Genomic DNA, 13,166 nt, shown 5'->3' with positions numbered 1-13,166 from the left:
CATCAGTCCGTTCCTCTGGAGGGTCTTAAAGGACAGGGTGATTTCGTCACTGCTGCTCTGGATGGGGTTCTGGGACAAGTCATAGCAGAGGTATTCGGAACCCTTGAAGGTGGCGATATATTCTTCTTTTCCTGTGGGCGAGATCGCAAACAAAAAGGAAAACGGTCTCTGAATCGGCAGCACGTGACTGAAGAAAGACGAGCCTCCTTGTTTTTGGTTTTTGGTTTTTTTTTTGCTATGGTACTTTTTTGTGGTATTTGTTAAGCACTTACTATGTGCCAGGCACTGTTCTAAGCACTGGGGTAGGTGCAAGCTAACCAGTTTGGACACGGTCCAGGACCCACTTACTCCCCATTTTACAGATGAGGGAACTGAGGCCCAAAGGAGTGAAGTGACTTGCTCCAGGTCAACCAGCAGACAAGTGGTGGAGTCGGCATTAGAACCCAAGTCTACTTGACTCCCTGGGCTCTGTCCATGAGGCCACATGGCTTCTTTTGCCTCCAGAGGAACTGCTCTCCCCCCACCAACCAAGTGGCCGATGGCCATCCTTATTCACGGAAGCCCCCGCAATGGAGTCATCGACAACAGTAACTAAAACTGACCTTGTTGACAATATAATTCATTTTTAACCACCCTGCGAGAGCCCTGAACAGAGGAAATGGCTCTCCTTCCCTCCACGGCCTGACTCAGGTATGCTAAAGTCAGTCAATTATATTTATTGAGCACTTACTGTGTGCACAGCACTGTGTTATGCACTTGGAAGAGTTCAGTGGAACAATATAACAGGTACAGTCCCTCCACACAGTGAATTTACAGTAACGTATCACTACTGTGCTAGAGTCAGTGGACTCCATTCATTCATTCAATAGTATCTATTGGGCGCTTACTATGTGCAGAGCACTGTACTAAGTGCTTGGAAGGCACAAATCGGCAACAGATATAGTCCCTGCCCATTGACGTGCTTACAGTCTAATCAGGGGAGACAGACAAAAACAATAGCAATAAATAGAATCGGGGGATGGCCATCTCATTAAAACAATAGCAATAAATAGAAACAAGGTGATGTACATCTCATTAACAAAATAAATAGGGTAATAAAAATATATATACAAACGAGCGGAGAAGCACAGTGCTGAGGGGAGGGGAAGGGAGAGGGGGAGGAGCAGAGGGAAAGGGGGGGAAAAGGGGGCTTAGCTGAGGGGAGGTGAAGGGGGAGGTAGAGGGGCAGCAGAGGGAGCAGAGGGAAAAGGGGAAGCTCAGTCTGGGAAGGCCACTCTGTCGGCTATTCTCGGCCCATTACTTTTATGCTGGATTTTAATTTCAATTGGCTATTTGCATTCAAGAGTCTATCCGGTGAAAAATCCAAGGTTCCCATCCCAGGGAGCCCCTGGAATGCTGGGATGCCGGAGAGGGCGAGGGGGAACTAGATGGGAAATGGCTCCCTGCCGGTAAGATGATGTCCACAGAGAACAACGTGCTGCCATTTCTTCCTCCGGGCTGACCTGATGGGACTGGACAAATCTGGGGGAGTCAGAAAGATCTGGGCTCTGGGCTACCTTGGCAGGAGCAGGTGGCATTGCTGGGGCATTTGAGGAGGGTAGAGATTCTCCCGCTTTCCATGGGGAGGAAGAGTGCGGAATTGGGGCTTAACATTTTCCTCCAGTTTGGGATCATTACTATCAGGGATTAGAACAATGCTCGGTACATAGTAAATACTTAATCAATACCATCATCATGATCAGGGATAAGAATGCTGCGGGTATAGATTAGGAGTGACCATAGGAAGGGAGACTTGGAGATTCGGGGAAATCCATGCCCTCTTCCAGCCCCTGTCCTAAATTGGCTGGTTGCCAGGGACCCAAATGGACCCTGCAGGGTCTTGGCACCGTGGATCTCCGGGGCCTGTTGACATTCTCTCAGGAAAAGCTAATCCTCACACTCTGCCTCATAACCTCACGGGCACGTACCCCCCACCCCCCAGACAAATCACCACACATTCAGAGACATAGCGGGAAGTCCTTGGGGTTTTTGTTCTCCCGGTGTGCCCTGAAATGGCAAACATAATCCCATCAGTAAATCCATCTTTGGCATTATATCCACCCCTGTGCTTAGTACAGTGCCAGGCACACAGTAAGTGCTATATGAATACCATCATCGTTACTATATAAGACCTGCCTGAAAGGTCTTGGAAGTCGAGCCTCAAGCTTGGGACAAGAAATACTGCTATCAGTGCCAGGAAAATTAATTCAACTGTATTTATTGAGCGCTTACGGTGTGCAGAGCGCTGTACTAAGTGCTTGGAAAGTATAATCCAAACCAGTGTGAGAGAAGAAGATCTGCGTAAGATATTGGGGTGCCCTCAAGCCTGAAGGACGCTGCTCTGGTATTATTCCTCCTTCAAACAAGCTCTTTGTGACATTCTCCAAACTATGGGGATATGGATTGACTGCAATTATCCTAACGAATCCCTCTTGCATCCCTGTAGCGGTGGATTATAAAGACTTACTTAACCGTATCATGTTTATTATGATCTATGTGTGTCCGTCTCCCATGTACAGTACTTCAGAATCCATGTAACCAGGATCTGGCAACGCCTATTTCAAGACAACCATCACAGTACTTTTTAAGTCCTTACTATGTGCTAGGCACTGTTAGAAGCACTGGGGTGGATACTAGATAATCGGAGTGAACACAGTCCCTGTCCCACATAGGGCTCACAGACTTAACCCCCACTTTACAGATGGGGGAACTGAGGCACAGAGAAGTGAAATGACTCATCCAAGGTCACACAGCAGACAAGTGGCAGAGGAGGATTAGAACCCATGACCTTCTGACTCCAGGGCCCGTGCTCTAACCACTAGGCTGTGGTGTTCTGGCCCTTCATTCCTGAGGATGGTGACATGGGTCCTATTTTGAGTCAGCCAGTCCATTAATCATATTTATTAAGCGCTTACTGTGTACCGAGCACTGTATTAAGCCTTTGGGAGACTCCTCCAAGAGGCCTTCCCAGACTGAGCTCCCCTTTTCCCTCTGCTCCCTCTACCCCCCACCTCTTTGCCTCTCCGCAGCTAAACCCTCTTCTCCCCCTTTTCCCTCTGCTCCTCCCCCTCTGCCCTCCCCTCCCCTCAGCAATGTACTCGTCCGCTCAACTGTATATATATATCTTCATTACCCTATTTATTTTGTTAATGTGATGTACATCACCTTGATTCTATTTATTTGCTATTGTTTTAATGAGATGTTCATCCCCTCGATTCTATTTATCGCTATTGTTCTTGTCTGTCCGTCTCCCCCGATTAGACTGCGCACCCGTCAAAGGGCAGGGACTGTATCTATTACCGATTTGTACATTCCAAGCGCTTAGGACAGTGCTCTGCACATAGTAAGCGCTCAGTAAATACTACTGAATGAATGAATACATTAGAACAGACACATTCCCGACCCACATTGAGCGTATATTCTAGAGGGGGAGATAGACATTAACAGAAATAAATAAAATTACAGACATGTACATAAGCGCTGTGAGACTGGGAGGGGGGAATGAATAAGGGGAGTTAGGGTGACGCAGAGAGGAGTGGGAGAAGAGGAAAGGAGGACTTAGTCTGGGAAGGCCTCTTGGAGGAGGTGGGTCTTCAATAAGGCTTTGGTGGGGAGAGTAACCGTTGGATATGAAGAGGGAGAGCATTCCAGGCCAGAGGTAGGATGGGAGATAGACAAGATGGAGGTATAATGATAAGGTTGGCATTAGAGGAGCGAAATGTGCGGGCTGGGTTGTAGTAGGAGAGTAGCGAGGCGAGGTACGAGGGGCTGAGGGACCGAGTGCTTTAAACGGGGGGAGAACCCCAAGAGGAGAGAGATTTTAGGGTGGGGTGGAAGGGGAGTATGAGGAGGGAAGTTTCAGAGGGCCAACAGGCCAGAGAGAGCTGCCATTATGGGCCTTTTCAGCCTTCACCAGGAACCCTCAGGTCAGGTGAGAGACCTGGGGTGAGCGAAAGCGGGATCAGGCTGGCACAGCCATCCATCCATCCATCAAACAACTGTATTTATTGAGCTTTTAATGGTGCAGAGCACAGCATTGAGCCCTTGAGAGAGCGAAATACGACGGAGTCGGTCAACTTGGTCCCTGCCCACAAGCAGTTTAGAGTCCACAGGGGCCCATCACCCGCCGCAGTCCTGAGGACAAGGTGGCAATCAATGTCTGGGCCTGGAACTCTCCCTCCCTCCTCCCGACACGGCCAAGAGGGAATCGATCTCCAGGGGCCAGTGGTTCTGGAGATTCTGGGTCTGGTCTTGCAGCGGAGAGAGAGCCGTGTGTGTGCCTAATCCAGGAATTGCAAGCATGTGTGGGTACACTGGTTTTTCTTCCCTGTCATACTATCTTCCCTCATGCATTTGTTTTTTTTAAAAAAACAAAAAACGATGGGACGAGAAAGGGTATTAAATCAAATCATCTTGGGATAATTCAAAGCAGCTAAATGAAAAATGTCATTCCCAGTGAGCTGTTGATTATCGTTGTCGCTCGCCTCTCTCTCTGTGGCCATTTTTTTCCCCAACTCTGTACGCCCTGTGCGTTGAAAGGAAAGTCTCTTTATATCCAGGCTGATACTCATTTTTCTGTACCTATGGCACAGATAATAATCGGGGGAATTATTAGGCATTGTAACAGTTACTCTAGGCTTCTGGGCTCCTTTTAATGGCGACCGTGAACATTTAGACAATGCTGTAATGAGGTGATATTATTCCTTGAGGACCCATTTGGTACAGTGCATGCCAGAAGGTAAGGTCCTTGAGGACAGGAATCCTATTAACCCTACTGTCCTAACCCAAGTGCTCACTACAGTGCTCTGCACGCAGTAGAATGTCAGTTCCTTGAGGGCAGAGATCTTCCATAGGCTCGCACTGGCTCCCACCCCACTGAATGGGGTCTCTGTCCTGGGGGTGACACTATTGGGGAAGATTCTGAAACTGGGATGTGTGTGTCTGCTGGGAGGTAGCTGAAAAGCAACATGGCCTAGTAGAAAGGGCACAGGCCTGGGAGTTAAAAGGACCTGGGTTCTAATCCCGCCTCCGCCGCTTGTCTGCTGTGTGACTTTGGGCAAGACACCTCATATCTCTGGGCCTCGGTTAGGTCATCTTGAAAATGGGGATTGAGACAGTGAGCCCCACATGGGACAGGAACTGTGTCCCACCCGATTTGCTTGTATTCACCCCAGTGCTTAGTGCAGTGCCTGGCACACGGCTAAGCGCTTAACAAATACCACAATTATTATTAGTAATAGTAAATATGATTGAATGAATGAGCTCAAAGCAGACCCCACAGGGCAGGCAAGGATGAGACCCTAGGAGGCCACCGGTTCAGATCCCTTCCATTTTTTAAAAATCGTATTTGTTTAGTACAGTTCAGGCACTGTACTAAACACTGGGATAGATCCAAGCTAATCAGGTTGGACACAGTCCACGTCTCACAAGGGGTTCACAGTGAGAGGCCCAGAAAAGTGAAGTTACTTGCCCAAGGTCACACAGGAGACACGTGGAGGGAGTCGCATTAGGACTCAGGTAATTCTGACTCTCAGGTCCTTGCTCTAGCGATAATCGCTCAGTGGTAGACACTGGGCACTTACTGTGTGCAGATCTGTGCACCAAATGCTTGGGAGGGAACAATTCAACAGAGTTGGTAGCACATTCTCTGCCCAGAGGGAGGTGACAGTCAATAATCAGTTGAATCCAACTTAGTTGGTAGGACCGTTCTCTTCTCACAGAGAGCAGATAGTCAATAATCAGTCTTCTAGGAAAGGTTCGGCCAATCTGGATGGGGACTGGTGTAGACGGTGATACACGGCCTAATGTTCATTAATATAGAAATGCACTACATCTCAATTATTGATAAGCCTCGGCTTGAAATGACCATTTCAAGTTGCTTACAAAAGAAGGAACTCATTAAAAATAAACGACAAGCACTTTAAAGGTGGGGGTGAAGAAATACACTTCTATTTCATGACAAAGACAAGATTTTCAGACAAAGACCCGTCTGAAAATCTCGACCTCATTTGCCATCAATAATTAAGTTTTAACTTTTACTGACGATGTTTTGAAGTACCTGAAAAAATGAACCAGGATCTTTCAAGAGAACGTCTAAGCCCGATCTGAGACTCGATAATTAAGTTGTAACGTATATTAGTTCTCAAGCTCCTTGAGGACAGGGATCATGTCTATTAATTGTTTCATGCTACACTCTCCCAAGTGCTTAGTTCAGTGCTTTGTACACAGTCAGCACTCAATAAATACCATTGACTGGTTGACTGATTGACTGAGCCAAGTCAGCGTGGCTCAGTGGAAAGAGCACGGGCTTTGGAATTAGAGGTCATGGGTTCGAATCCTGGCTCTGCCACTTCTCAGCTGGGTGACTGTGGGCAAGTCACTTAACTTCTCTGTGCCTCAGTCACCTCATCTGTAAAATGGGGATTAAGACTGTGAGCCCCACGTGGGACAACCTGATTCCCCTGTGTCTATCCCAGCGCTTAGAACAGTGCTCTGCACATAGTAAGCGCTTAACAAATACCAACATTATTATTATTATTATTAAGTCACCTCAGTCCAGGAAGCCATGCTCTCTCTCGCAGCTGAGCCCTGGCTCGCAGCCTCCCTCCTGCCTGGAATTCCCTCTCTCTTCAAACGGAGTATATGAGGAGAGAAGCAACACGGCCTAGTGGAAAGGGCGCGGCCTTGGGAGTCAGAGGACCTGGGATCTAATCCCAGATCGACCACTTGCCTGCTGTGTTGCCTTGGGCAACACGCTTAATTTCTTTGGGCCTCGGTTCCCTCCTCTGAAAATGGGGATTCAATCCCTGATCTTCCTCCTACTTAGACTGTGACTCCCGACGATCTTGTCTCTACTCCAGCTTTTAGTCCAGGGCTTGACACACTGGAAGCAGTTAACAGACACCACAATTATTATTACATCTGACAAGCCACTCCTCTCCGCATCTTCAAAGCCCTACTAAAATCAACGAATGCTTGACACATAGTAAGCACTTAACAAATACCAAAATAATAACTATCTTTAATACTATCTCCTGTAGGGATCCTTCCCTTACCTCTTATCTGCCCCCACCCTGTTTTCTCTCCCTGCTGTATAATTTTTGCACTCCAGTCAGTATCTCTAGAAGCACTTAAGTATTCACCCTTTCTCTCCCAAATTGGATATTTTTTATATTTTATAAGATACCCTTATATTGGTCTGTAATTCACTGTAGTGTCTGTCCCTCTGTCTAAACTGTGATTAGGTCTACTATTTACTCCCCAAGCACTTGGTAAAGTGCTCAGCATGTAATAAGCGCTCAATAAATACCAATGATTTATTCATGATCTTTCTTCAGTAAAATGACATCCATATTCATTAATAATGACATTCACTAAGGGGGGAAAAAAACCTAATGCAACGGAATTGCAATGAATCAATCTATCAATAGTAAGCACTTAACAAATACCATCATTATTATTAATTATACTCATTGAGCACTTCCTGTATGCAGAGCACTGTACTGTGCACTTGGGAGACTACAATATGACCCAGTTGGTAGACCTGTTCCCTGCCCACAGTGATCTTATAGTCGAGAGGGAAAAAGGTTTCTTTCCCTAAACTAATTTTCATGACCGATTATCCTGGGGGACACAGGATATTTCCGTTTTGAATCCCTTCCTAAGTTATTAAATAGCCATTGTGACTCTGGCCCTTAAGACACAATCCCTTTTGTTTGTCAGTGGAATGGCCAGAGTTACCCACTGGAAATGTCCAAGAAATGCAATTAGACAGACAGGCGTATTTTTTCCTTTTCCTCCTCCTCTTGAAAGAGGATTTTCTTTCTGAATATCAGAGGTGTTTATGAGTACCAAGAGCCAACAAGCTGTTAGTAGGAGGCAGCGTGGCCAAATAATAATGACAATAATTATTACAATAAAAACTGTGGCATTTTAAAATGCTTACTATGCGCTAAGGACTCTGCCAAGCTCTGTGGTAGATCTAAGATGATCAGATTGGACACAGTCCCTGTCCCAGATGGGGCTTACAGCGGAAGGTCTAATGGACAGAGAATGGCGCTGGGCGTCTAGGAGAGGGGCAAAGCAGGTATCTTCTCTCCATCTGACAGATGAGGAAACTGAGAATTTAGGTGACTTGCCCAAGGCCAGGCAGCAGGCCAGTAGCTGGGACTAGAACCTAAGTTTCCTGACTCTCTATCTCATATTATTTCCATCTGGCCATGTCGCATCACCCCAAGTGTACTGGTATGCCCATTCTGTGATCTTCAGCAAGTCACCTCACCGGGCCTCAGGTTCCTCATCTGTAAAATGGAGATAAGATACCTGCTTTCTTTCCCTCTAATTATATTTGTTAAGCACTTTATAGTGCCAAGCACTGTGCTAAATGCCGGGGTAGAAACAATCCAATTCTATCAGACACAGTCCCTGTCCCACATGGGGCTCTGAGTCTGGAGGGTTGAAGAGGAGAGACAAGAACCGTTCACATGACATCTCTCGAGACCACCGCTGAAGGGAGAGAAAGGGTGATGGAAAGCGGTCACCTCAGAGAGAGGAGGAAGAGGCCGATTTTCCTGTCAGAACAAGTTGGAGGATGCAGAGCTTCTCCGCAGAAAGGAACAGCGGTAGGGACAAAGACCAAGGCAAAGATGGGAGGAGAAAAGCAGCTCTTTGGATGGCTGATATTCTGCTCGGAGGGAATAGCAGGGTGGAGGCTCTGGCATTTCCCCGGTCCCCAGAGCAATCTGTCTCCCGGCCCGCAGGAACAAAGCACTGTAGAAAATGCACAGATCCTTGCCAATCGGCTTATCGGCTGGAATGAGGCGGGTGGTGGCCGTGCCGGCTCTGGTTAGCTCCGGCTCGGAGGGCTTTTCATCCTTTTTAGCTTTTTCTAAGAAAAGTGGCTAATGGGAAATTTTGTGGCAATTAGACCAATCCTCACCCACATTTCTGCACCTCGGTTTGGCATCGATATGATCAGAAGTAGTGTAACCTAGTGGATAGAGCACGGGCCTGGGAGTCAGAAGGACCTGGGTTCTAATCCCAGTTCCGCCACTCGTCTTCTGTTTGACCTTGGGCAACTCACTTCTCTTCTCTGGGCCTCAGTAACCTCATCTGGAAATTGAGGATTTGGACTGTAAGCCCCATGTGGGAAAGGGACTGTGTCCAAATCGAATAGCTTTTATCTACCCCACGCTTAGTACAGCACCTGGCACCAAAGCACTTAACAAATACCACAATTATCATTATTACCAGTGTATTAGGCATTTACTCTGGGTCAAGCACTCTTCTAAGGGCTTGGGTAGATACAGGTTAATCAGGTCAGACACAGTTCTTGTCCTGCACGGGGCTTGCCGTCTAAGTAGGAGGAAGAAAAGATGTTGAATTCCCGTTTTTTAGAAAAGGGAACTGAGGCCCAGAGAGGTGCAGTGACTTGACCAAGGTCATCCGGCAGACAAGTGGCATAGTTGGGATTAGAACCCAGGTCTTTCTGACTCCCAGGCCTGGGATCTATCCACTAGGCCACGTTTCTTCAACTCTGTTGAAGCAGAGATGTACAAAAGAGGGAGAGGAAGCGAGGGAGAAGGAGAGGGAAGGAAGAAGGAGAGGGAGATGGAGAGGGGAAGGGAGAAGAAATCAAAGAAGGAGAGGGAGTAGGAATGATGTCATGTGGCAGGTGGAGAGTCTGGGGTTTGCACCGGTTAGCGGGTGTTAAATCAGTTATTTGAATGAACAGGCTTCCACCTCTGGAAACACCCTGGGCTAAATATGGCAAGTTTAGACAAGTCCTATAAAGGTATCCTTTTAGGTTAAGGTGGTCAGAACCGTCAACAGAATTTTCCTGCCACTGAAGTACTCACAAAAACACTGTTTAACATTCTGAGCTCGTTGTGGGCAGGGAATGTGTTTATCGTTATATTATTCTCTCTCAAGTGCTTAGTACAGTGCTTTGCACACAGTAAGCGCTCAATAAATATGATTGACTGAACGAATGAGTACCTGGTCTCACTTCTGGAGAGGTAAGAGGCACAAGGGGGGCTTTTGGGGATGGGAAAGCTTAGAAGATTGCAGGGGTTTTTGTTCCTCTTTTTCTCCTCCGTCTTCCTTCCCGTAATCCCAATCGATCGATAATCAATCGATTCTATTTATTCAGCGCTTACTATGCACAGGGCACTGTACGAAGCGCTTGGGAGTATACACTATAACTGTACAACATGGAAGAAGCGATCCCTGCCCACAAGGAGACTGCAATCTAGAGGGGCAGACAGACAGCAATATAAATAAACTGTGGATATGGACACAAACGCTGGGGGCTGAGAGAGGGGGGAATATAAAGGGTCAATTCTAAGTGCAAAGGTGAATCCCTTGGCCATCCAGCGTGTTAAGGATATCTAGAAAGTCAGGAGCAGGCCCGTCTTGTCATTCCCCTGGATACAAATCTTTCTATGTCTCAACTGATAGAGTAGAAGCTCCTTGAGCGCCGGGAACGTGTTTTGTGCTACTCCTGTAATTTCCCAAGTACTCAGTACAGTGTGTTGCACCCAGCAGGCACTCAACAAATACTTTCACTGCCACACTCCTCCTTTTCCTCCTACCCTCCAGGTGGTTTTAATGGCGTAAAAAATAGTTTCAGGAGCTTCGTGGGTTCGGGCCTCTAGTTTACAATCAGATCTCCTCCTCTAGGCAGTCCGCTTCTTGTGTGCTGGGGACGTAGCTACCAACTCTGGTGGATTGTCCAAGTGCCTAGGACAGTGCTCTGCCCATGGTAAGTGCTCAACGAATACCACGGATTGAATGATTCTCCATCTGTGACCAAGGACTCCATCGCCCATGCCCCATTTGAGAACATCGCCACTTCCCCTTCCCACAGAGAAATTAAGTGAGGAAGGGGGGTAGTTGGGATGATGCCATGCAGGGCCTCACTAGACGACCTGTACCTAGGGAGCATTCCATCACTGGGAGGGCTAGTGTCTATTTTACTCTACTTACCATCTGTTTCTGAAGAAACAAGAACCTTTCTCTCAGAGCCCACCTAAAATCCAGATCTGTGTCCTACTCCCAAAGTTCTCCTGCTTTTCCCAAGTGTGAATCCTGGCTCTGCCGCTTGCCAGCTGTGTGACTTTGGGCAAGTCACTTAACTTCTCTGTGCCTGAGTTACCTCATCTGTAAAATGGGAATGAAGACTGTGAGCCCCACGTGGGACAACCTGATCCCCTAGTATCCCCCAGTGCTTAGAACAGTGCTTTGCACATAGTAAGCGCTTAACAAATACCACCATTTATTTTATTTTTGTGAAGACTCCAGAATAATCCATCCATGAATCGGCCACTTGTATTCATGGAGTGCTTACTATGTGCACAGCACTGTACTAAGCGACTGAGAGAATACACTATAACGGAGTCGGTAGATAAGTTCCTTGTCTGAGGCCAATGAATGCCGCATCCCATATGCCACTAAATTTGTTTGTTTTTGTTTGTTTTATGGTATTTGTTAAGCACTTACTCTTTGTCAAACACTGTTCTAAGCGCCGGAGTAGATGCAAGTCAATTAGGGTGGACACATTCCATGTCCCGCATGGGGCTCACAGTCTAAGTGGGACTGGCATTTTACTGCAGACTTTAATGTCAGGCTCCTCTCATTCCAGGGGTCCAGAAAAAAACAACTTGGAGTAGAGGCTATTTATTGTGCGTGCCCAAGCAGCCAGAAAAATGGGCTGACTTCCAAGGGCCAGACAATGGAACCGAGGACGTGCATTTGTTCCTCCCTGCAATTTAGATGCTAAAACACTTGCTATTACAAAGTATGAGGAAAAGGTCTCTCCTCTTCCTTCAAAACCTTCCAACGGATCTAATGCCTGTTTACCTTTAAGTCACGAGACGTTTTGACATTAGTTTAGAGCTGCCTTGTGGTGCTGACTATCCCAGGCAAACACTACGGAGAAAGATAACTTCACAAGAGAAAGAAGAAAGGACATATACAAACAAATCCCACTGGACTGATCTATCAGCTCATCTCCTCCTAACTCACTTCACTAATCTCCCATTCCAGCCCGCACAATCCGCTCCTCTAGCACCAGTTTGCTCACTGCGCCCTGATCCCGTCTATCTCGACACCCCCTTCCCACATCCTCCATCTGGCCTGGATCTGCCTTTCCCTCCATATACCCCAAACCACCCCCTCCCCACCTTCAAAGTCTTATTAATGTCACATCTCCTCCAAAGGGTCTTCCCCGATTAAGCCCTTTTTTCTCTGACTCTCTCTCCCTTTTGCGTTGTCCATGGGCTCGGATCTGTGACCTTCGGGCATTTGGTATTCACTCCACCCTCAGCTCCACAGCAGTCATGTCCGTGTCCATAACTTATTTATTTATATTAGTCTCCCCAGCTAGTGGGGAGATCGTGTCTACCAATTCTGTTGTACTGTACTCTCCTAAGCGCTTAGGACGGGGCAGTGCACACAGTAAGCGCTCACTAAATACCACTGACTGATTGACTGACTGGGGAACTTCTAATCCCAGCCCTGCCACTTGCCTGATGCATGACCCAAAGTCTTTGAGAGTGGTAATTGTGGCCACTGACTCCACTCTCCCGTACTCTCCCAAGGACCTAGAACAGTACTCTGCACATAGTAAGCACTCGGTAAATACCAGTGATTAATTAAGTGACTTGATCTCCTTGGGCCTTCATTTCCTTAACTGTAAAATCGAGATTAAATATCTCTACTCCGTTCTCCGCCGACCATTTGAAGAACTAGGCATGAAGTGATTGTATTGTACTTACCCCAGTGCCTACCACTATATCTGGTATATTGAAAGTGCTTAGCGAATCCCCAAAACACCAAAAGCATCCCAGCCACCATCCATCCCCAGAGACTCCCCGTGACACAAGTCTCCAGTGGGATAATAATAATGATGGTATTTGTTAAGCACCGATTACGTGCCAAGCACTGTACTAAGTCCTGGGATAGATATAAGGTAATCAGGTTGTCCCTCGTGGGGCTCACGGTCTTAATCCCCATTTTCCAGATGATGTAACTAGATACAGAGAAGTGAAGTGACTTGCCCAAGGTCACACAGCAGACAAGTGGCGGAGCCAGGATTAGAACCCACGCCCTCTGACTCCCAAGCCCAG

At 47.1% G+C, this 13,166-nt stretch overlaps 1 protein-coding gene across 23 annotated transcripts in view; it reads right to left on the bottom strand.

Annotated features, from left to right (window-relative positions):
- NRXN1 (neurexin 1) overlaps positions 1-13,166 on the bottom strand; it is a 637,736-nt gene that overhangs the window by 370,856 nt on the left and 253,714 nt on the right. For all 23 annotated transcript variants that reach the window (XM_039913064.1, XM_039913065.1, XM_039913071.1 and 20 more), the window contains one exon: positions 1-131. This exon is cut by the window's left edge and continues 171 nt beyond it. In XM_039913064.1, the coding sequence (XP_039768998.1) occupies positions 1-131 (131 nt within the window). The remainder of the gene's footprint in view (positions 132-13,166) is intronic.

Source organism: Ornithorhynchus anatinus, chromosome 9, assembly GCF_004115215.2.
Source record: "Ornithorhynchus anatinus isolate Pmale09 chromosome 9, mOrnAna1.pri.v4, whole genome shotgun sequence".
Taxonomy (NCBI): Eukaryota; Metazoa; Chordata; class Mammalia; order Monotremata; family Ornithorhynchidae; genus Ornithorhynchus; species Ornithorhynchus anatinus.
Note: the sequence above shows the minus strand (reverse complement) of the source record. Positions and strands in the feature narration are given on the sequence as shown.